Here is a 26,602-nt window from a genome sequence, read left to right on the forward strand (position 1 = left end):
CTTTCAGTACCAGATCAATGAGGAAGTTTCAATATGGCCTACTTGCCTTCGTATTGTTCCATCCTAGACAATTTAACATTTATAGTTGCATTTTCACTGCTTGGTTCCACTGCAACCATCTGAAGTAGACTGACTTTAATGGTGGCTACATGGAGCTGCAGGGGGGCAAGGTGTAAATACTCCCCTCCTCTTGTGGCATTTATTTCTCAGAAAAGATCAACTTTAACAGGGGTTACATTATATAGTTTTTACAGTGCTTTGTTCAGAATATAGAAGTAATAAATTGAAATATTATTAAGGATGACAGTCAAAACAGGCGACCTCAGGATCTCATGTCTAGTTTTTGCTGATGACCTGACCTTACTGGGAAATTAGCTGCAACACAACTCCAAGCACTGCATTTAATAGCAGAATAATCAAGTCTACGGATCAACATTGGAAATACCAGATTCGTTTCCAGTATTAAAGATACCGTTGCATGATTTCTTCATTCCATCATAGGACTGGTTTCCATTGGGAGGATCCAAAGAAAAAGCACATCTCCACCTCTGCTAATTTTATGACCACAGCACTTGGCCCCTGTCAGATGTCAAATTTTCCCACGTGAGGTAGCGTCAAAAGTTAAGTCAGCATTACAAGAAGTCCAATAAGCTGTTCTGAGGACCCTACTAGGTGCTGGTGTGGTAAAGACAGGACAATGGGAACTAATTGCTACCACATAAGCTATCTGATCTAAAGTATCTGGACACTTATTAACATACATTAATGTAGCTGTGTTAGCCTTCCCCTTTATGACCTCTTGAATTCCATTGGGGATACTTTCAGTGGGGTGTCAGAATGTCTGTGGAGGAATGACTGCTCATGTTTCCTCAAGAATTGAAACCAGAGAAGGTAATAGTGTTGGGCCGTTAGGGTCGGGTGCCAAGTCAATGTTGTAATTCATCCTGAAGGTGTTCCACCCGATTCAAATCAGGACTCTGGGCAGTCCAGTCCACTTCAGGAATGCTACTGTCCACAAATCATTGCCTCACACAAGCTACTTTATGCAATCGTGCATTGTCATGCTGATACAATCACGGTCTCCAAACTACTACTTGACCGATTCTGATGCCACTGATACTACTGACAACAGAACACTCTCCACTGCCTTTTATACCAGCAGGTCCATGTCTCATTACATTTAGTGGCTGATTCCACATTACACACACACAGGGGTGTCAAGATACTTTTGATCAATTAGTGTAGACTATAAGGCTCTCTTCAATGGAAGGAGAGGAGAAGACCTTTGGGCTATAGACTAATCTATGGCTGAAAATGTATCACACAACACACTGAAGCAAGTGGAACCAATGTTACTGAACTGGCATAAATCAAAGTCCAACTTAATTTGTTCTATTAAAGTACCTCACAGCATGAAATCTCAGCTCTGGCTTCACAAAGAATTGTGGGCAATGAAGTCACCCAATGCAAGGAATGGCATGGGTAGCTCAGAAATCAGGATGGTTATTTTCCTACTGGTGACCTCCCCCTCTGGAGGAAGACAGATCTTACAATAGGTAAGTACACTGATATCCATTTTTGTACATCCACAACAGCCAACTCTGCATTGAATATAACTTGTTCAATGAAGGAGGTCTTGGAAATCAATGTAAAAACACTGATGTCTTTCAGTGCTAGCTCTATTTTTTACAAGAGGCTCAGTGTTTGCATATATATATATATATATATATATATATATATATATAGAGAGAGAGAGAGAGAGAGAGAGAGAGAGAGAGAGAGAGAGAGAGAGAGAGAGTGTGTGTGTGTGTGTGTGTGTGTGTGTGTGTGTGTGTGTGTGTGTGTGTGTTTTTTACAGTGAAATTAAATAACTGAAGATCAATACTAACTGCTACATAAAATGGCCATAACCATTTTGGTTGAGTGAGAAGGTGAAAACAGTCATTACAATGCCATTAGATGATATCTGTGGCTGTACCCGGAAGTGGAAATATAGAGGCAAAGAGCTGGGTCCAATTAAGTCTTCTAATTGGTAAATACTGAACTAATCAGTTTGACAATCACTACATCCTGTAACACTTGACATCCATGCCAGTGGTCACATGATGTTCAGAAATGCAGAGTGTATCAGCTGGATTTGACAACTCTGATTGATAAATGCAAGCAAGTTGTTCATTAATTTTACTCCTCAGTACTCAAATACTAATGATCTGGTAAGGATAACCAACATTTAACACTAACTATGTTACAATTGGTTGGAACTAAAATTTCTGGGGATAGCAAAAAAAGTTTTCAGCTGATGCAGAATGCTTCAATTTTACTGGTTAGTATGAAAAGGAACTAACCAGTAAAACTGAAGCATTCATGTTGTACCCTGTCAAGACAGACATCCTACCCAAAGTAGTGTTCTGCCACCCACACAACATAAGAATATCCTTGTCCGTCCTTACTCCAATCCTCCTCCCAATCCTGCATCCCATAGGTCATTCCCTTACGGTCGAACCAGGAGCGAGACATGTTCCACACATCCCCCCCCCCTCCCCCAACAACTCCCCTCCCCTACTGCAGTCCAATCACAGGCATCTCTTGTCCAATAAAAGGCAGGACCATGCTTGAAAGCAGCATGTTGCATTTCAGCTATGCTGCAATTACTGTAAAGCATTTTATGTGAGCACGACAAATAAACCATTCAAGCACTTGAATGGCCACCATTCAACTGCAGCGAACCACAAACTTTACCATCTAGTTGCCTAACATGCTGTGCACCACAACACTAATGACTTCAACATCAGCTTCACTGCATGGGCCATCTGGATACTCTCTTCCAGCACAATTTTCTCTGAACTACACAGGTAGGAATTCTCTCTCCAGTATATCATGTGTTTTCTTAAGTTGTCTCTCACTGCCTCACCTTACCTTTACCCTGCGCTCTTGTCCACACCATTCCTTTCCCATCCCGATAGAGTACTCTTCCTCCTACCAAGCTCCCCCACCCCACCTGCCCAATTCCCTCTAGCTCCCTCCCTCCTCCCTCTCCCTCATGACCTTCCCTCTGAACTCTTTTCATCGTGTTGCACAGACACTGAATCATCTGACAAAATACCTGCCTCACACTATCCAGCTATGCCCCTTCTTGCCTTGTGTGTCCCCTATCCTTTTCCCCCCTCCATCTATCTACCCAGGCTAGGCTTTTGATAATCAATACTCAATAATCTACCTAACTGCTATCACAAGCATGTACATTTGGATGTCTGTGTGATTAAAGGATGTGTGTATTCTTACTAGAAAAAGGGCATGAGCTTGACAGTTGTGTTAACTCTTTTCTATTATGTGTTTTTGTGCACATGTACCAATACTCTACAGGTAAGTGGTTGCCTTTCCCTTATTTTACGTATTTATCCTTTACGTAAATAAGAATATTGTGGTGTGGCAGAAAATGCCACAAAATGGTTAAAATGTTACCTGTCCAAGAGGGAAAGGGGGGGGGGTGAGAAAAAAAAAAAAAAAAAAAAAAAAAAAAAAAAAAAAAAAAAAAAAAAAATCAGTCAACAGGAAAGTATCCTGTATTACACCATCTGTCTTCGTCCAATTGGGATCTATCTACATTTGGTGTCCTGCAAGGTTCCATTTTTGGGCCATTACCTTTTTCTTGTGCATGTCAACACAAAAACAGTGGAAAATGTGACACACTAGAACAGTGGGAGGTGTCCAGGTCAATCCATGCGAAATCACCTAAGCCTCTCTGCTGGACCATCATAAATTTCAGTGAAATTTTATGTGAACATTCACACATGTTACCAATGAACACTGGTAAAGCTTAATGTTCATTGAAGTAAGTCTGACCGATACAGTCATTTGTTTGACTCCACGTGTGGCTTTGGACAGAGCAAGGATGAATTTCTGGTGAGTGAATTGTTATATCTGGTGATATCTTTTGGTGCAAGAATTGAAATTTGACCATCTTTTGTAACTTTATGCATCCTCTTGATAATAGTAATGAAAATAACTTGAGTGATACTTAGTCAGAAAATTTCAGGCAAAGTCGCCCAAAAAATGTCAAAGTTTGGCTTTTTATATCTCAGGAAATAAAGGTATGATGAACATGAAACTTGGTATGTAGTAACCTCACAATACAAGGTTCTCAAAGAGAGAGAGTTGTTTAGTACCACTTTCCAAAACTGAATAAATTAAGTGCAAAGGCGAAGATTATGCAAAAAGGGCAAAGACCATGCAAAAAGAGCAAAGACCATGCAAAAAGGGCAAAGACCATGCAAAAAGGGCAAAGACCATGCAAAAAGGGCAAAGACCATGCAAAAAGGGCAAAGACCATGCAAAAAGGTCAAAAATGTGATATTTTCAATTTATTTTGCAAATTACTATTTACTATAAAACTCTCCAAATTGGGCTTATTAGAAAGACCATGCTCTCAAAAGCAAAACAAAATGTACCTGAATATCCAGTATGGGTTAACAATGATAAATAATTTGAATCAAAATTGCACATGAAACTTGTGTACGTAAACTTCAGATTCTTGTATCTTAATACATGCTGATTCCAGCATGGGCTAACAATGCTACATAAATTGAGGCAAAGTAGCCAGAAGTATCGCACTGAGAATAAAATTTTAACTTAGACTTTTTGCATCTTCTTGATTAATGGAATTATAAACATGAAACTGTACAACAACAACAACTTAGCAGCATAAGGTTTTCCAATATAAAATATCATTCATGTACTGCTTGCCAAATTTCTACAAAATCAGTTAAAACTTTATTTCCATAAAAATTACAAAAATTGATCACATTCAATCTGCTTTTAAAAAATATTTTCCGTAATTGTTTTCAAACTAATCACAATTGGAAAGAGCACATTTTAAAGCATCCAGAAAACCACATTTAATTTTCCACTGTGTACTAGCAGTACCTGAAAACAACAGACAAACTGAGGGAATGTACCACAACAGACTACATCCCAGAAACTTGTACCTGTGTTTTGTTGCATCTGGTTCCAATTTTTAAACTTTCAAGTAATAACTCACTATATTGTGTTGGCCCATGGTGACATTGTCACTACCCATTCCAGAGCATGAACTGCCAACTCCATTGCAATACCAGCTATAAGCGCATTCTATATCTAGATTCCCATGCCTGTAATTTGGTTTCTTAATTTGGTTCCAAAGACATTAAAAATTATTACTTTGTTTTTGAAGGTGCTGCTCAGGGGTCTCATTGGGAAAATTTGCTAGCTACATCATATCCTTTTGTACCTTTTGTGTACGGGCACGTTGCAAACTGTTCATTGTTTAATTATTTCGGATCACCTCCAACTTGATACAGTACCTGTAAATGAGTTTATTCAAAAATTAATTGACTTGTGTCGAATCAAACAAAGACCAGTAAAACCATTTCACAAACATCTCAGCTGCGCAATATAAAACTAATAATTTTGTCAATCAATGTAGCCACAAAAACGATTTAAACATTGATAAGGAATGTAACATATTCAGCACCAGCCATGGAAAATCTAGGTTTAATGGGATTGGTGGCACAACCAAGTGACTGCCTACTCAAGAAGCGTACAAAGGCTGTCAACATATCAAATACTGATGGCAAAAGATCTATTCAACTTCTGCAACCAAAAGTTACATTGCATCAAATATGTATGAGTACAAGTTCAGAAACAATAAAGCTAAGAAAGCAAAAAGTTTCAAAAAATAGAATAGCGAGAAAGCAGCACGGTTGCTGGTATGAGAGAAGATATTATCAAATGGATTTGTAAGCAGACAGGTACCACAACACGGCTTTGAAACCTCAACTATGAAACAATTACAGGCTTGGGGACCTGGATGAAGAGACCTACCTGTGGGTGGTATTTCGTAAACCCTATAGCAATGGGGTTGCCAATTAAGGTTTTTGAATGGGTAGTGACATCATCACCATAGACCAACACAAAATAGTGGGATATAGGTTGTTAATTCAAAAATAGAAACCACATGCAACTAAACACAGACAATAGGTTGCTACAATGAAGTCTGTTGTCATGGTACATTACCTATAGCTTGTCCATCATTTTCACGTATTGTCAAACATGATTTTCTGGATGCTTAAAAACATGCTCTTTTCAACTGCAAATAATGTGAAATCAATTATTGGAAACAAATTTTCTAAAAGCAAATTGAAGGTGATGTATTTTTGACATTTTTACAGAAATTGAGTTTGAATTGAGTTTGTAGAAATTTGGTAAGCAGAAAAAGAACGATATTTTTTACTGGAAAACTTTAGGTTGCTAGGTAGTAGTTGTCCAGTTTAGTGTTTATCATGCCTTTAATCAACAAGATATAAGAAGCCGAAGTTAGAACTTTATTCACAGTGTGATTTTTCCAGTACTTCGCCTCAATTTATGTAGCACTGTTAGCCCATTCTGGAAATTAAACCCACTGTTCTGGGAGAGCTTAAAACATACGTTTTCAAAAAAGATTGGTTTTGAAACTTTAATAGAAAAATATACCCCATTTTCAACATTTCACAAACATCACCATCTTTTCGATGAATTTGTGGATTATTGGAAAATAGTAGGTGAAATTTTCCATTTCACATCCTTATGCTACCAAGCTATTGCATATTAAGCTCATGTTCAGCAAGAGTTTACGAGATAAGAATCTGAAGTTTACAGTTTTTTCATGACGCAAGTTTCATGTTCAGTTAGCCCACATTGGATATTCATGTACACTTTCTTTTGCAGTTCAAACCATGGTCTTTGTAATGAGCCCAGTTTGGAGAGTTCCATAGTATACAGTTTCTTGCAACATCAAATTCAAAATACCACATTTTTTATCTTAAAAAAAAAAAGCACTTAATTTATTCAGTATTGGAAAGTGTTATATCAATGAAACTTAATATTTGAGAACTTTCCGTTGTTAGGTTGCTTCACGCCAAGTTTCACATTCATCATACCTTCATTTCCTGATGTACAAAAAAATCAAACTTTGAAAAAATTTAAATCACCAACAGTTGGGACAGTCCAGCAAAATGTGAACCACTGTCAAACAGGTGCTACAACAGTGGGATGGGTCCTCACTAAGGATGAGATGACCACGAGTTAGCCAAGTATGGCCAGCGCGGAGATTGCAGAGGATGGCCAAGTCCTTGCAAGACACCTGCATGAAGAACCTCCACAGATTCAGTCTCCGTTATCACCCGTAGTTTGTATGGTGAAATCAGAGTGAACCATTCCATATTCCAGGCACCTAAAACTTGAAGGCGTAATACTTGTCAGAGGTCTGTTCCCGGGATGCTGATCTCAAGAGCCAGTTAACTGGTAGCTAGTTTGGCCACGCTATCAGTGAAGTCATTACACCAGATCCCGACATAGCCCGGAGTCCATACGGTCACTGATCGTCCCAGTGTTCAAGGGCACATAGGGAATTCTGGATGGCAATGACCAAGAGATGGCGAGGGTAGCACTGGTCGAGAGCTTGCAAACTGCTCCAGGACTCCCTGCAGGAACGGATATGATCAAGAGCACGAGAGATGGCTACCAACTCCACTGTGAAAACACTAGAACCATCCAGCAAGGACAGCAGTTTAGAATGTCTCACAAAGCAAAGTCCACACAACTAGCAACCATGGAGCCATCAGTGTAGATAACTTGTGAACCCTAGGATGTGCCAAGGATGGAGAAAAATTGGCAGTGTAAGGCCTCAGGATGAACAGAGTCCTTCAGACCTTGTGAAAGGTCAAGACTAAGCGGTAGCCGAGGGACGCACCACAAGGGTGGGCCCGGAGGAGAGGTAGAAGAGGAAACAACTGTAATTCAGAGACGGCAGACCAGATATGGATTGTGATTGTAATGCCTTATCTGTGTCGCCGTTGCGGAAGATGGATTACTGTATTTGGAAAGGGGAGATGGTAATTTAGATGCAAACGAATGTGTGTAGCACAAATGACAAGCTGTTGTTGGCACTTTATCTGCAAAGGAGGAACCCCAGCCTCCATGTGTAAGCTGTTCACAGGGCTAATTCAAAAGGCTCCCATCACAAGTCGAACCCCACAGTGGTGTATCAGTGAACCACTGTCAAACAGGTGCTACAACAGTGGGATGGGTCCTCACTAAGGATGAGATGATCATGAGTTAGCCAAGTATGGCCTGCACAGCTGAGGTAAATGTTGAAACATATATCATACCCCCATAATCAAGGCAGGATTGTATCAGAGCTTTGTAAAGCTGCAGGAAGGTAGTGTTATCTGCATCCCAGCTGGTGTTACTTACGCAGTGAAGTGTATTAAAGTGCAACCAGCACTTTCACTTAAGCTGGCAAAGATGGGGTATCCACGTCAACCGAGAATCGAAGATCAGTCTTAAAAAGTGGTAATTCTCCAACACATTGAGTAGTTGGTCATCAAGGTAAAGTTCTGGTTGTGGGTGAATGGTGTGACACCGACAAACAGTATGTTCTGAGACACGTCACCATCTGAAGGAAGGTAAACACTTCAGATGGTAATATCCTAAAATGCACTTACCCAAACAGCCACAGCCTCCAAAGGGGTACTGAGAGGCATGAGTGCCTAGAATATACGTGCAAACTCCACCCCACACCCTGCCATAGGCAGCAAGATTCTTACAATATCCCCAGTATCCACAAAGGACTGGGGTCTGTGTTGCTGGAAACACAGTCTCCTTAAGGGCAATGCAGAAGGCAGGAGATGTGTCAAAGATGTCTAGCTCAGCCAGGTGGTGGAAAAAAATGCTAGAATTCCATTGGAGAATAATGACATCAAGTACAGTAAGGCCATGAAGGGACCAAGAGGACAGGTTATGCCTTAGGGTCACCTGCTGCCACTGGTTGAGGGGTTATGGCATCAATATACATAGGTTCCGGTTTCTGTTGTGGGGTGCAAACTGGGGCTCCAGGGGCTGCCGGAATCTCCGCCTTGGCCACAGGACGAAAAGGCAGTATCTGGTGGGATGAGGGCCACCAGAATGTTGTCCTCCTTGGAGGACTTTTCCTTGTCTTTCCTCTCATTAGAGGGTTTTTGTGATTGCAAGGGCTTCTCTGAATCAGTTTAAGGCAAAGAGCCCAATCATGAAGCACTGTGACCAGCAGCCTGTGGCTCCTTCAGACCACAATCTCTAAAGAATGGGCTAGCATAGCTGTGGGAAGAGAATATTTTAGGATATTATCTCCCTGCATTGGGAAAGGACTGGGACTGTCCTTTCATAGAGACTGCAGCGGCCATATCGCCACCAGTGGGAAATAACTTCATCCGTTTCATTTGCGGCAGATCCGCCATGGTGCTGCCTGCTCCTAACGGGTGCCACCCAGCTTCGGCATGGCTACCTGGCCATTGACCCATTGCTCGGAGGGCCCCAGTCACATACAATAGATGAAAGGTGGAAACGTGACACCCAGTAATAAACCAGGGGGCACCAAGAAAACCATTTGATGGAGGGACAGAAGGAGAAAGGGATAGTAGAAGTAAAAGCATGCAGCACAGAAAGGAAATAATGCTGCAAAGGCTGGGGCTCTGTGGTAGCCAAACACGAGGCCCAGAAATGTGACTTCTAAAGTACCTAACATTTCTTCATTTATTCCATTTGATTGTTTCGAAACATCAAAATAAAACTTTGAATATTGGTATATTTCACACACATTTGTTGCAGATGGCTGTATTACTTTTTTCTCAAATGCCATTGGTCTCATTTTCTTTGTGCATACAACTTGACACTTCTTTCGCTGTTTTATTTGTCTGGTCCTATGGCCCTGTCTTTGTTCAATTAGCTTTCTTGGTCCTGTCTGGCTCTTTGTCGTCTCCCGTGTGTAAGATCATCTGAAGAACAATTGCCTTCCCTCCAGATTATTTTTGGTTATTTGATTGTAGATTATGCATGCATTTACTGTTTCCATATCTAGGATATTGTAGAAGACACATGTCAGCCATCTCTTACAAGCAATCTTATATGAATCTTTATGAATTGTTTTATTTACATCCACAACATGCTTTGTAGCATTTCTTCTTTCCTTTTCCCCTCAGTTCTATTTAGTGTCCATAAAATAATGATATTCTTACTTTTCTTCCCCTTGTACACTGTTAGGGTGCAACCTGGCTTATTCCTCTTCTTCAAGATGATGATACAAAGTGAGTCAGAACAGTTGTTCACACAGTTGGGGAGATTTCAGCAAATATTTTTCATTGTCCCCACAAATAACGTTTTCTTCTGTTGAATTTTCTCAGTAAGATGAAAGGATGCGAAAGAGTTGTTTGTTGTCAGAATTCTTCCTCGATTTAGGAATGGCTCCATGAGGAAATGGACAACATACTCTTCCAGTGTCTTGTGTGGCTGGAGTATTTATCTGCCAAGATATGGGAAGAAACTGCAAATGTATTTTGATGCCATGTCTGCAGCTGTCCAAAATTTGAATCAGTTTCTCTACTGTCATGTTTTCTAATATTCTAGAGAAACACTATCATAAAGACTGTCAAATTTCAAAAATAAATATAATATACTATCAGCATCTCAATATGGTTTTAGGAAAAATCACTCTACTGAAACGGCAACCTTTCCTTTTCTGTATGAACTCTACAGGCCCTAGATAGGCAGGAACATACCTCAAGTAACTTCCTAGCCTTGTCAAAAGCATCTGATGCAATCAATCATGATAAATTACTAGGTAAGATTAAGAACTGGGGTATTAGGGGAGCAGTGCATAATTGGATTAAATCATACCTCCACAAAAGAAAACAACTCATAGTGATATCACATGAAGTAAATGGGACAATCAAAACTCGTCAATCAGATTTAGTGGTCACACATGGATTTCCCTGTGGTTCCATATAGGGTCCAATTCTGTTCTTACTACGTGTAAATGATTTACATATGTTGTTGTTGTTGTTGTTGTCGTCGTCTTCAGTCCTGAGACTGGTTTGATGCAGCTCTCCATGCTACTATATCCTGTGCAAGCTTCTTCATCTCGCATTACCTACTGCAGCCTACATCCTTCTGAATCTGCTTAGTGTATTCATCTCTTGGTCTCCCTCTATGATTTTTACCCTCCACGCTGCCCTCCAATGCTAAATTTGTGATCCCTTGATGCTTCAGAACATGTCCTACCAACCGGTCCCTTCTTCTTGTCAAGTTGTGCCACAAACTCCTCTTCTCCCCAATTCTATTCAATACCTCCTCATTAGTTACATGATCTACCCATTTAATCTTCAGCATTCTTCTGTAGCACCACATTTCAAAAGCTTCTATTCTCTTCTCGTCCAAACTATTTATCGTCCATGTTTCACTTCCATACATGGCTACACTCCATACAAATACACTCCTGGAAATGGAAAAAAGAACACATTGACACCGGTGTGTCACCCACCATACTTGCTCCGGACACTGCGAGAGGGCTGTACAAGCAATGATCACACGCACGGCACAGCAGACACACCAGGAACCGCGGTGTTGGCCGTCGAATCGCGCTAGCTGCGCAGCATTTGTGCACCGCCGCCGTCAGTGTCAGCCAGTTTGCCGTGGCATACGGAGCTCCATCGCAGTCTTTAACACTGGTAGCATGCCACGACAGCGTGGACGTGAACCGTATGTGCAGTTGACGGACTTTGAGCGAGGGCGTATAGTGGGCATGCGGGAGGCCGGGTGGACGTACCGCCGAATTGCTCAACACGTGGGGCGTGAGGTCTCCACAGTACATCGATGTTGTCGCCAGTGGTCGGCGGAAAGTGCACGTGCCCGTCGACCTGGGACCGGACCGCAGCGACGCACGGATGCACGCCAAGACCGTAGGATCCTACGCAGTGCCGTAGGGGACCGCACCGCCACTTCCCAGCAAATTAGGGACACTGTTGCTCCTGGGGTATCGGCGAGGACCATTCGCAACCGTCTCCATGACGCTGGGCTACGGTCCCGCACACCGTTAGGCCGTCTTCCGCTCACGCCCCAACATCGTGCAGCCCGCCTCCAGTGGTGTCGCGACAGGCGTGAATGGAGGGACGAATGGAGACGTGTCGTCTTCAGCGATGAGAGTCGCTTCTGCCTTGGTGCCAATGATGGTCGTATGCGTGTTTGGCGCCGTGCAGGTGAGCGCCACAATCAGGACTGCATACGACCGAGGCACACAGGGCCAACACCCGGCATCATGGTGTGGGGAGCGATCTCCTACACTGGCCGTACACCACTGGTGATCGTCGAGGGGACACTGAATAGTGCACGGTACATCCAAACCGTCATCGAACCCATCGTTCTACCATTCCTAGACCGGCAAGGGAACTTGCTGTTCCAACAGGACAATGCACGTCCGCATGTATCCCATGCCACCCAACGTGCTCTAGAAGGTGTAAGTCAACTACCCTGGCCAGCAAGATCTCCGGATCTGTCCCCCATTGAGCATGTTTGGGACTGGATGAAGCGTCGTCTCACGCGGTCTGCACGTCCAGCACGAACACTGGTCCAACTGAGGCGCCAGGTGGAAATGGCATGGCAAGCCGTTCCACAGGACTACATCCAGCATCTCTACGATCGTCTCCATGGGAGAATAGCAGCCTGCATTGCTGCGAAAGGTGGATATACACTGTACTAGTGCCGACATTGTGCATGCTCTGTTGCCTGTGTCTATGTGCCTGTGGTTCTGTCAGTGTGATCATGTGATGTATCTGACCCCAGGAATGTGTCAATAAAGTTTCCCCTTCCTGGGACAATGAATTCACGGTGTTCTTATTTCAATTTCCAGGAGTGTACTTTCAGAAACGACTTCCTGACACTTAAATCTATACTCGATGTTAACAAATTTCTCTTCTTCAGAAACGCTTTCCTTGCCATTGACAGTCTACATTTTATATCCTCTCTACTTCGACCATCATTAGTTATTTTGCTCCCCAAATAGCAAAACTCCTTTACTACTTTAAGCATCTCATTTCCTAATCTAATTCCCTCAGCATCACCCGATTTAATTCGACTACATTCCATTATCCTCGTTTTGCTTTTGTTGATGTTCATCTTATATCCTCCTTTCAAGACATTGTCCATTCCGCTCAACTGCTCTTCCAAGTCCTTTGCTGTCTCTGACAGAATTACAATGTCATCGTCGAACCTCAAAGTTTTTATTTCTTCTCCATGGACTTTAATACCTACTCCAAATTTTTCTTTTGTTTCCTTTACTGCTTGCTCAATATACAGAATGAATAACATCGGGGAGAGGCTACAACCCTGTCTCACTCCCTTCCCAACCATTGCTTCCCTTTCATACCCCTCGACTCTTATAACTGCCATCTTGTTTCTGTACAAATTGCAAATAGCCTTTTGCTCCCTGTATTTTACCCCTGCCACCTTCAGAATTTGAAAGAGAGTATTCCAGTCAACATTGTCAAAAGCTTTCTCTAAGTCTACAAATGCTAGAAACGTAGGTTTGCCTTTTCTTAATCTAGTTTCTAAGATAAGTCGTAGGGTCAGTATTGCCTCCTGTGTTCCAATATTTCTGCGGAATCCAAACTGATCTTCCCCAAGGTCGGCTTCTACCAGTTCTGCCATTCGTCTGTAAAGAATTCGCGTTAGTATTTTGCAGCTGTGACTTATTAAACTGATAGTTCGGTAATTTTCACATCTGTCAACACCTACTTTCTTTGGGATTGGAATTATTATATTCTTCTTGAAGTCTGAGGGTATTTCACCTGTCTCATACATTTTGCTCACCAGATGGTAGACTTTTGCCAGGACTTGGTCTCCCAAAGCCGTCAGTAGTTCTAATGGAATGTTGTCTACTCTCGGGGCCTTGTTTCAACTCAGATCTTTCAGTGCTTTGTCAAACTCTTCATGCAGCATCATATCTCCCATTTCACCTTCATCTACATCCTTTTCCATTTCCATAATATTGTCCTCAAGTACATCGCCCTTATATAGACTCTCTATACATTCCTTCCACCTTTCTGCTTTCCCTTCTTTGCTTAGAACTGGGTTTCCATCTGAGCTCTTGATATTCATGCAAGTGGTTCTCTTTTCTTCAAAGGTCTTTTTAATTTTCCTGTAGGCAGTATCTATCTTACCCCTAGTGAGATAAGCATCTACATCCTTACATTTGAACTCCAGCCATCCCTGCTTAGACGTTTTGCACTTCCTGTTGATCTCATTTTTGAGACGTTTATATTCCTTTTTGCCTGCTTCATTTACTGCATTTTGGTATTTTCTCCTTTTGTTAATTTAATTCAATATTTCTTTTGTCACCCAATGATTTCTTTCTACTAGCCCTCGTCTTTTTACGTACTTGATCCTCTGCTGCCTTCACTACTTCATCCCTCAAAGCTACGCATTCTTCTTCTACTGTATTTCTTTCCCCCATTCTTGTCAATTGGTCCCTTATGCTCTCCCTGAAACTCTGTACAACCTCTGGTTCTTTCAATTTATCCAGGTCCCATCACCTTAAATTGCCACCTTTTTGCAGTTTTTTCAGTTTTAATCTACAGTTCATAACCAATAGATTGTGGTCAGTCCACATTGCCCCTGGAAATGTCTTACAATTTAAAACCTGATTCCTAAATCTCTGTCTTACCATTATATAATCTATCTGAAACCTTCTAGTATCTCCAGGGTTCTTCCATGTGTACAACCTTCTTTTATGAGTCTTGAACCAAATGTTAGCTATGATTAAGTTGTGCTCTGTGCAAAATTCTACCAGGCAGCTTCCTCTTTCATTTCTTACCCCCAATCCATATTCACCTACTACGTTTCCTTCTCTTCCTTTTCCTACTATCTAATTCCAGTCACCCATGACTATTAAATTTTCGTCTCCCTTCACTACCTGAATAATTTCTTTTATTTCATCATACATTTCTTCAAGTTCTTCGTCATCTGCAGAGCTAGTTGGCATATAAACTTGTACTATTGTAGTAGGCGTGGGCTTCGTGTCTATCTTGGCCACAGTAATGCATTCACTACGCTGTTTGTAGTAGCTTACCTGCATTCCTATTTTTTTATTCATTTTGAAACCTACTCCTGCATTACCCCTATTTGACTTTGTATTTACAACCCTGTATTCGCCTGACCGAAAGTCTTGTTCCTCCTGCCACCGAACTTCACTAATTCCCACTATATGTAACTTTAACCTATCCATTTCCCTTTTTAAATTTTCGAACCTACCTGCCCGGTTAAGGGATCTGACATTCCACGCTCCGATCCGTAGAATGCCAATTTTCTTTCTCCTGATAACGACGTCCTCCTGAGTAGTCCCCGCCGGAGATCCGAATGGGGGACTATTTTACTTCCGGAGTATTTTACCCAAGAGGACGCCATCATTATTTATCCATACAGTAAAGCTGCATGCCCTTAGGAAAAATTACAGCCATAGTTTCCCCTTGCTTTCAGCCGTTCGTAGTACCATTTACATATAAACAGCAAAAACAGTAAGCCGTATCAATTTGCAGGTGACATCAGCATCTTAATTACAGGAAGTAGCCAAGAAAACTTTGAAAATGACATTAAGAACTTCACAGATAAGATATTACAGTACTTTGATGAAGACAGTTTGATTATAAATCTGGAAAAAAACTGCTGCAATGGATATTTTCACTACCCAGAAAGGACACCCACTAATCCTCCTGTAGGAGTAAGTGGACAAAAAAAAATTGAAAAACAGAGGGTGTACAAAATTTCTCAGTAAATGGATTCAACAACACACGAAATGGGATACACATGTGGACTATGTGAACAAAAAACTGAGCAAAACGTGTTTTGTAATTAGAGTAATAAACTGTATACCTTATGATAATCTCAGGACCATATATTTTGCTTGCATTCATTCAATATTGAAATATGGCGTACTGTTATGAGGAAATTGTGGAGTTAGTCAGAAATCATTTAGATTGCAGAAAAATATTGTTAGATTAATGGAAGGATTGGCCCTGAGATCAGGCAAACCACTATTTAGGAAAAATAAAATACTACCATTTCCATGCATTTATATACTCGAACATGTAAATTATACAAGAAAAACTAAACAGTAGCAGTCCAAGCATCACCCATAGTGAATCTGTACATAGCTACCACACAAGACAAATAAATGATGTACATGTACAACAGACGAACACAGCACTACTACAGAGAGGTACTCCACCCTGCCATCAAATTGTACAATACACTACCCAAATCCACAAAAATAATAATGGACTTAAACAAGTTCAAATCAACTGTGAAGGATTACTTGGTTGAGCGCTGCTTCTATACAGTAAGGGAACACCTAGAAAAACAAAACTGCCTCACCAATTAACAGTTTTTTAAAATGTTTAGTGTAAGAAAAATATTGTATAATTTTATCTTTCTTTGACATGATGTCTGAAAAAAATGAGAAAAAAATCAAGGAATGTATATTGCAATTAATGAATGGTCCAATATCTTTTGTGCACAGTACAGTCCTAGATTCACAGGACCAATAAATAAATAAATACATGTATAACATGTCTAAACATTCTCCTTAATCACTTTCCTGTATCTATACATTTCAATTTCATATTTATTTATACCACATCATGTTTCATTTATTTTCCCAATATCTGTCTACCCGCATCACACTTTACAACTGCATTACATATTTTATATCAGCAGCACAATAACATAACTAACAGTTTTTAGAGTGGGGCATAATGACGTATCATACATAATTCCACTGCTAATGGAGTTCTATTTTAAAAAAAATTATGAATACAACACTCACAATGACAGCTGTTGTATCATGAGGTGGTTTCTTCACTGGCTGGTTCCACTTTAATTTCACTGTAACACTTGTGTTCTCACTGTTCTCATGGATTGAGTTCATATTTGTGTTTACATCACAGGTAGCAACAACATGACACTTTGGCTGTAACAAATGCAATAAATCATTAAAAATCTGTATTTTGATGCCAACTGAAGAGAATCTTGACAGTTTTAGATCCAACAATTTGATGTTTAAGAAGCAAGGAATCAAGAGGTTTCTGCACTTCTAATTGTTTTGCTTTTCTCTAAATACACATTAATGAATTCCCTGCAGTGGCAAACTATAATTTTGGTATGACAATAGCTTACAAGTTTGCACATAAGGGTAAAAGATCAGCACCATAAGAATTTACAATGCACTAACATTAGCTTCTATATGTTAAAAGTAATCGTGAGAAATTGGAAAAGCTCAACAACGACAAAATTAAATTTATCTAAATCTGCCTTTCACCCATGTGAATCCATCTGTGTCTGACAGTTGGAATTTCTAAGCAAGAATGTCATATTTAATCAGTAAAATCGCAGTTCAAAATTTTTCATTGCATGCCAATCACACAACCTTGTTTTCAGTCTCATGTATTTCTCTCACAGAGGTTCCTTTGACTCCTCTGGAATGTCTTATTTTATGGCTGTATGCTTTATCTGTAGTTTCTTTTATTATTAGAATTCATCTGCCAGCCTGTGCAAAAATTAGCCTAAAGTGGTGCTTGTATAGTTTCGTTCTCTGACCATCCTAAACTCAATTCCAATGAAAAGATTTCTCATTTAGATCAATGAGCAAATTTGGTAAATTCCAAGTTGTAAAAAGTCTCATTTATTAACTCACTGCAATAACGTTACATTTTGTACGTGAAGTGAGCTACAATTAACACAGGGAAATTAGGAAGCACAAAGAAATATGTATGGCTTTTCAGTGATATTTACTGCCGCATGTTTTAGAAAGTAAGGAAGTTCATGGATGCGAGAAAAAACAAGGATGATCTACACTCAACATTCTTCAATGACACTGTCAATAGACTCAGTACAAGCTCTGACACGGGGAGGGGGAAAGGCACACGAGCAGAGGTTGCACAAGGGACTGGAGAAGACCGATAAAGCTTTTCTTCATAGTTTTGGGACAACACATCAAATTTTGAAAACAAGATAGGCAGTGTTGTGTTTTTCTACACAGAAAGAGATATTAAACAGTTGCTACTTGAATTCAGATATTTCAAGAACAGAAAGCAGGACTGATGAATATCCACTTTAAAATGATATCAGAAGTCCTGGGTGGAATGCAAATAATGGAAAGGTAAGCACTCACCATATAGTTGAGGCATTGAATGGTCAAGAGAGACATAAACAAGAAAGAAAACAATGAGCCTTTGGATTACATCCTCCTACGACTAACAAAAAAATGTATATGTATGGTTAATTTTTCTGTCCCCCTACAATTTCCAGTGCATCTGATCAAGATCTGCTTTAAACTAACATGTGAAGTAGAAATCAATGTAAAGTGAAGTAGAAATTAGAAAATAAAGGAAAAACTTAGTTTAGTTTAGAAGAATTCACACTGGCAACCAGCTGGCAGAGCAGAAGAGGCAATGACCGTGGAGTCAGTACGTTCAGGAGAAGCCATCACCCTCCCCACATAAGCGGACGCTGTCGATTCAGCCATCAGGGCATCGCCCGATCGGCTTACGTATTTCTCAATTGTCACGTGATCAAAGGCCCTCGCCTACATTCCAAGAGCCAATGACCGACGTTAAGAAGATTCTTCGAGAAGCTTTTCAACATGACAGAAGAGGCAATGATCGTGAAGTCTTTCACCTGCAGTGAACTGAAGTAAATAAATACGCGAGACGCAATGGGCCCGACAGTAGTTTTCAGTTTCAGTACAGTTCAGTCGGTGCTGAAGACCGTCATGCAGGAAGAGACTACATCGCACACAGAAGCACCAAGTCCACCGCTGTAATGGAATAGCAAACAGCAGCCTCACCGCCAGAAGACAGAAGTTAAAAGGTGTTTGAAGACTGATTTTTACGTACCCGGGTGACTTGTGAGGATGGAAAGGAGACGGCCTCACATCAGCAGTCACCTGTAAGCTGGTAATGAAGATCTGACAGCCGAAGACTAGCAAGCTGGAGTCCGTTGTTCGAGTCCGGGACACTGGCCTTCCCCCGCCACGCCGCTCCACTGGCCGACGCACAACACTGACAAATGCAGCCGCATAGAGAAGACAAACACTGTAATGCCACATCCAAGGTATCACCACCCAATTCAAGACTTCGTTCTCAATAATTAAACGGGCCACAGCACGACGCGCGTCTCCAGTCAACTGGGCGAGACGGCGACACGAGATACACACCGCCAGACGTAATCAGACGCCGCCGCTGCCACAGCAGAAGGCTTCGTAAACGACACAGCTGCCGCTCTCCCAGCCAGAACAATCCAGTAAGGAAGCCATTGTACGAATCTTTCAATAAAAGTTACTTACGTAAAAATGCTGTTTTGTTCTACCTCATACCAGAGCCAAGGAAGAACCCACCCTGTCCACATGTTGTTAAGAGAGAAAAAGTAATTTATTTAGTGTTTCTCACTCTGACATAATGCTTTAGAATCAAAAGCCCTTTGCAGTAATGCTCATCCTGACAACTGACTAGCATCAAAAGAAAACTCAGTTACACATTACAACAAAAATTGAACATAGGTTTATTTCTCCTTAAACTGACCTTGACATCTGGCATCCGCGCAATAGAGGTATGCTTATTTACAAGTGATGAAACATCTACATCAATTAGGTACTTGGATCCACACTGAGTTACTAGTGTTCGTGACCACCAGCCTTGTACCAACTCCACAGCATGCAACACAGGGTTACCCTTTGTCAGCACCCACAATTCGGGACGATCCACGTGATCTTTGCAATAATTTTTTGTGTACTTGCGCAACAGTAGCCTGAAATATCAAATTCTGGTTAGCTTTATAATGGCATTAGCAGCGCACACAGTTTCATTTAGTGTTAATGAGATTCAAAATAAATGATTAACAATACCAAAATAATTATTCATATTCAATGTTCACAATTCCCATAAGGCCGAAAAAAATCAAAAAAAATGTAGATTCAACATAAATTTATATTCCACCACAAAATGTGATTGTTTAGCTGATCCAATCTAAAATAATTGTGAGAGTATGATAAGTAGGAAGACTTTCACTAAATTCTTTACTGCAGAATGAAGGAAATACCACAAGCTATCATAACCATTTAGTGTACACATCTTTGCCAGACAATGGAAATACTGAATATGTATGATTCACAAAGTACATATGAGACAATTGAAATAAGATGTACAAATGAAAAATGTTTAGAGAAGTTGGGGTCCGCACTGCAGTTTTGAGACATGAAATGACATATATTGTACAGAAAATGTTGCAGACAAATGGAGTAACTTTTATAACACTTTCTTTGCCCATTTTAAAGTAACATGTCCAGTTACTTTCAAAAAGAAATATACTCAAAACCGCATAAGACTTCCTTCAGAAGTAAAACACCTGAAGAAGAAAATGTTTATTACTTGGCAAATATATGAAGAGTTCCAGGACACATCAACTAGAGACAACTTCCACACATGTCGAAAAGCCTATAAACAAGCACTGAATGTATACACAAAGGAAACTATACAGCAAAAAATTGCTACCTCGAATAACATAAGCAAATCATTCTGGAACTGTGTAAATGAGAGAATCAGCAGAAAACCAAACCCTAGTGTCAACAATATCCAACTAACGACTGATAATGTAAATATTTCAGATCCATATTTGATCAGCAATGTTTTTAATACCCACTTTATAAATTCAGGTAACATGTGCGTGACCTCTGACACTGATGACTACAGAACTCCTTACCAGGTACAAAAATCAGTGTTTATGTATGAAACAGATACAACTGAAGTAGAGGGAATAATAAATAAAATGCATAACAAATTCTCTAGGGGATGGGATGAAATCTCCTCCATTACATTAAAACGATGCAAACATTCACTCATACCTGTTCTGGTCCAGCTCTTCAATGAAAGTTTGAATAAAGGTGTGTTTCCATCTGAATTAAGACATACAATAGTCAAGCCATTGCACAAAAAAGGTAGTATCGACAAAGTCGAAAACTACCGACCCATTAGCTTAATTCCAATCCTAAGCAAAGTATTAGAAAAGATTATTTCACTACGGTTAGAGAAACTTCCTTGTCAAAGAGAAAGTGCTACAAGAAACCCAACATGGTTTTAGGAAAGGCTATTTAACATCATCTGCCATATGTGATGTAGTACATACAATACTTATGAAATTAGATGAAAAAGAAAGGGAGGCATGTTTGTTCCTAGATTTATCGCATGCATTCGACACGGTATCTCATGAGCTGCTACTTGAGAAAATGGAAACTTATGGTATTAGAGGAATAGCCAAAAGTCTCATACAGTCATACTTACGAGACAGATATGTGGTCACACAAGTCACACACAAAGTGGGCAATGTTATTAAGAAGCACAGCTCCAGTCCAGCCATAGTAAAGTATAGTGTGCACCAAGGGTCAGTTTTGGGTCCTTTATTGGTCATACGATATGTTAATGATCTGCCCACAGAACACAACAGCAAGATACTTAACTATACGGATGACACAACCGCTGTTAACTGGGGAACCAATGAGAATGATTTGGCCAAAAATTGTTCTGACGTCTTATTTGGATTGAAGAACTACTTCCAAAACAATGAGTTACGCTTAAACATCATCAATAAAACAAATCTAATGGAATTACAAATACACCACGAACAAGATGAAATGCAATGGAGTGTTGTGTCTGATAATGGTTCAGAAATAAAATTGAAAGATAAAACTTCCTTGGCGTAATGTTAGATCAGCATCTCTCTTGAGAGCATCGTATCTATTTCTTATGCCAAAAACTTAGCAAATCAGTTTATGCAATGTGGATAATGTCACAGTTTCTTAAATATGATCAAATGAGTATAATCTACTATGGTTTAGCGTATCCGTACCTCACATATGGAATTGAAGTATGGGGATGCGCTGTTGCCAAGCATGTAAATAGGGTATTCATCCTTCAAAAAAAGGCAGTTAGGATCATGTGTAAGCTTAGATATAATGAGTCTTGCAAAGAAATTTTTAAAATTAAGAAACGACTAACACTCCCATCACTATATATTTATAAAACTGTTCAGGTGATGCTAAAATACAAGCAGTACAATCATCTAAATAGAGAAGTGCACATGTACAATACTAGGAGGGACAATGATTATCACCTGGAAAGAAATAATACAAAAAGTGCAGACAAGAGTCCCTATTACGTGGGGACCAAATTTTATAACAAACTTAAAAAAAAATTAAAAAGCTTAAGTGGAAGCTGCCTTGAAATCGCCTTGAAGGAGTTCCTCAGCAATAAGTGTTTTATAGTATTAAGGAATTCCTCTCAGAGGGGTAGAATACTTCCATTTGTATAAATAGTATTTACATGTACAAAAAAAAAAAAAAAAAAAAAAAAAAAAAAAAAAAAAATCGCAACATAATTTTTTATCTGTTAGACCTATTTTATATAATTTTTTCCCACAATGTTTTAAGGGGAAATGATCAATATGTAAACTACCCAAAACAAATCCTTGTATTTGTCCATGGAGAATAAATAAATAAATCATTTTGCAATCCATATTTATCTTCTCTTGACTTTACTAGATGACAAATGAGAGTACACTGGAGCACCAAAGAAACTGGCATAGGCAGGCATATTGAAATACAGATAGGTGCAAACAGATAGAATATGGCACTGCAGTCAGCAACGCCTATACAAGACAACAAGTGTCTAGCACAGTTGTTAGATCAGTTACTGCTGCTACAATGGTAGGTTATCAAGAATTAGGCGAGCTGGAAAGTGGTGTTATAGTCCGCACACGAGCGATGGGACACAATCTGCGAGGTAGCGATGAAATGGGGATTTTCCCGTACGATCATTTCACGAGTGTACCCTGAATATCAGGATCTGGTAAAACATCAAATCTCTTACAACGCTGCGGCCGGAAAAAGATCCTGCAAGAACGGGACCAACAACGACTGAAGAGAATTGTTAAGTGTGACAAAATCACCTGCATCCATTCATGTGCATTGCGCATTCTGATGGACTTGGGCAATTCCAGCAGGACAATGTGACACCCCACACATCCAGGATTGCTGCAGAGAGGCTCCAGGAACATTCTTCTAAGTAAGATAAACTACTAACAGCAACAAATAGGCCACCACCAATGATTTTAATCTCTGCTTTGTGAATCGCATTAGGTACTCACTAAAAACTTTAGTTGGACTTATCTCTAGCATTAGCCAGCTTTTAATGCCTGCTTCAACGCTTTCTCTTGATACTTGCAGCTCTGGTTCTTTCACAACATAGCTAAAACAATTTACAGATATAATACTGATGTTTTCCAGGTGTACCCTCATCTTACGTTTGACCTGCACCTTTTGAGACTGAACATCTGCTTTTATTTTTCCTAGACTCTCTAAACTAAAAAATGTCCAGTCCACAAAGACCCACTTCTTGCATAGCTGGCTCCTTTGTGTAATGCACCACTGATCTATTAAGTGGATCCCACCATACCTCTATCATGTGGTACAAGTCAAGGAATCTGCAGCCTGTATGGTCACAGCCTCGAATCTGAGTCTCTGATTTAGACTTTCCATTCGACTCTGTTCCAAATGTTCACAGTTGGTCCTGTCAACTGTAAGACAGATGGTGAGCTCCATCTTCATCTTGAGAGCAAGACAGGATGTCTTCACCATTTCAGACAGCCACCAGAAACTTGAGAGACTCTTCTGAGCCAAAAGACAGATGTTAGTACCAACTTGAGAGACAACTTCAATTGGCTGTACGCCATGCTTTTCATGGCCTCCAGAAGGGCCAGTGCCACATCTGGGATGACTCCCCCTGATATATACACAGAGTGCACATGAAGCTGCTTCCCCTTCTTGGTAGCCATATGCCTAACAGGTTCCAATACACATCTATATTGGAGTCTCAGCTACCAATAATCCCTTGGGTCCACACATCGAGTCCCCCACTGTGATGCCCCTTGGCAACAGCTCAAGCTGTGAGACAAAGCCAGCACAGTCTGGAGCTATGAGTGAAGGGTCACCAACATAGCTCACATTTGAACACAGCATTCAGCCTCTTTCCATACTAGAGATGGTGTAAATCTTCACTACACTAACACGTGAGAAATACAATGGAGAGCCAAAGAAACTGGTACATCTGCCCAATATTGTGCAGAACCCCCACTAGCATGCAGATGTGCCACAGCATGACATAGCATGAACTTGACTAATGTCTGAAGTAGTGCTGGAGGGAATTGACACCGTGAATCCCATATCACTCCAATTGCACATGCCCCACCTCTTTACAGATCCTCCACCAGCTTGAACAGTCCCCTGCTGACATGCAGGGTCCATGGATTCAAGAGGTTGTGTCTCCATACCCATACACATACATCCACTCAATACAATTTGAAATGAGACTCGTTCGACCACGCAATATGTTTCCAGTCATCAGCAGTTCTCATGCTGATGGGCCCAGGAGAGGCCTAAAGCTTTGTGTCGTGCAGTCGTCAAGGGTACACGAGTGGGTCTTTGGCTCCAAACACCCACACTGATGATGTTTTGTTGAATGGTTCACATGCTGACACTTTTTGATGGCCCGGCATTTAATTCTGCAGCAATTTGTGGAAGGGTTGCACTTGTGTCACATTGGACAGTTCTCTTCAATTGCCGTTGGTTCCATTCTTGGAGGATCTTTTTTCGGCCACAGCAATATTGGAGATTTGATGTTTTGCCAGATTCCTAATACTCATGGTACACTCGTGAAATGGTCATATAGGAAAATCCCCACTTCATCGTTACCTCGGAGAATCTGTATCCCATTGCTCGTACACCAACTATAAAACCACTCTCAAACTCATTTAAATCTTGATAATCTTTCACTGTAGCAGCAGCAACCGATCTAACAACTGCACCAGACACTTGTTGTCTTATATAGGTGTTGACGACTGCAGCACTGTATTCTGCTGTTTACATATCTCTGTATTTGAATACGCATGCCTATACCAGTTTCTTTGGCACTTCAGTGTATAAGAATCAAACTACAAAAGCACACAGACAAAATTAAATAAGTACATCACTTCTAGCTAGAAGCCAGTAATATAATGAAAAACAGATTATGTGCTCTCCTGCTGTTAGAGCAAAGGCTGGTCCCAGAGTCAATTGAGATTCCAAGTTGTTCTGTAAGTCTTTTACAATTATTCAAAAAGATTCCAGCCACCCAATTTTTCTCCTCCAAATATGAAAAAATGTTGTCAACTCACACCTACAAAGGGAGAAATGACCATCACATGGAAAGATTTACATATTCATTCTTCCTATGTTTTATTAGGGAGTGGAACAGTCGAGGAATAGTCTGAAAATTGTTCTGCAAACCCTGTGCGAAGCACTTAGATGTGAAAGGCTGCATAGTGATGTAAATGTATACATCACAGGATACTGTATGAATTTAGTAAAAGAAACCAAGTCATTCTTCATAAGCAAACTTACTGTGATTACATGCTATGGATATATATTAGCAGCTTTTTTAACCCTTGAGTGGTTGTGTCGATTTTAACAAGAGCGGGCATGTGGCATACTTTGTACACATGTAAAGAATAGTTGTCTATGGTACCATGTTAAACATGTATGAGCAAAATCACAGTTTACTCTTAGTTTAATTAAACAACGATAAAATGAACTTATATGAGCTGAATCACTGCTTTATTAAACAACAATAAAATAACTTTCATCACTCTGCTGCCATGTAGAGTGTTACCACACAGTATTGACCCACTCAAAGCATTAAACAGCGCTGCTGCATCAGATCCCAGCCAAATGCCTGTTCGATTACTATCTCTTAGACAACTGCCTCATTGTGTGATTGTGCTGCCAGCTCAGAACGTGGGGAATTTTCATGCACGGATCATAAATGTTTTCTCATCTAACTTGCTATTTATTTTATATTACTGCTGCTCACCTGGATGTATGACAACACAACTTATCACAGTGTTAACTGAAACAATAATAAAGGAATAGGTATGGGCTTGCAATTGTAAAACAACAGAATGACACAAGGCACTGTTATTTGTGATTGGCACACTTTATACATAGGCCCACCCGCTTGAGAGTCAAAGAATGTATGGCAGTACCAATTTTCAGGAGTGCCTCCCAGCAAGGTTATTCCAAAATCGACCAACAGACCTAACATCAACCAGTAGGAGAAATGGTAGGGGATTTGTTCCACAAGAGTCTACTAGACCTCGCAGAGGTAAACACAGCGAGCAAACAGTGATTCTCCACCACACACGAATTTCAACTGTGACTGCTTGCAGGTCAGTAGCAGGTGGAAAGCGGAAGAGTTGTGTGAATTATTGACAAACAAAGCGACCTCTACCTAGGCCCTTTCCCCAATCAGGTCATCATCATGACAGAGCATATAGCGCCACAGTGCGACAGTACAGGGGCATCAGATGCTTTAAAATGAGTTTCCTACAAACACAAGCACAGGGGGTATTCCAGGGCTAGGAGTTTCAGCTCCTCCTCATGTGTCCTGAACCCTTTAATATTCCACTGTAGAAAGGGAACCATCTATCATGGGAGTAGCACTTTCATCCTGACTTTCAACTGCAGAGGGGAGCCCACAATGGGTGGAGGCTCAGTCTCAGGGTGAGATGATACAGACATCGTGGGACTATGTACTTCCATCTCCATCATTGGGTGATTTTTCGCCTTCGACCCTGATTTTTTGGT

General features: G+C 40.5%; 1 protein-coding gene across 2 annotated transcripts in view; it reads right to left on the minus strand.

The window, feature by feature from the left end:
• LOC124802767 overlaps positions 1 to 26,602 on the minus strand; it is a 146,853-nt gene that overhangs the window by 63,816 nt on the left and 56,435 nt on the right. For both annotated transcript variants that reach the window (XM_047263760.1, XM_047263759.1), the window contains exons 4-5: positions 19,455 to 19,680; positions 16,703 to 16,846 (exon numbers count right to left, since the gene is read on the minus strand). In XM_047263760.1, the coding sequence (XP_047119716.1) occupies positions 16,703 to 16,846; positions 19,455 to 19,680 (370 nt within the window). The remainder of the gene's footprint in view (positions 1 to 16,702; positions 16,847 to 19,454; positions 19,681 to 26,602) is intronic.

This window comes from Schistocerca piceifrons, chromosome 6 (genome assembly GCF_021461385.2).
Source record: "Schistocerca piceifrons isolate TAMUIC-IGC-003096 chromosome 6, iqSchPice1.1, whole genome shotgun sequence".
Classification (NCBI taxonomy): Eukaryota; Metazoa; Arthropoda; class Insecta; order Orthoptera; family Acrididae; genus Schistocerca; species Schistocerca piceifrons.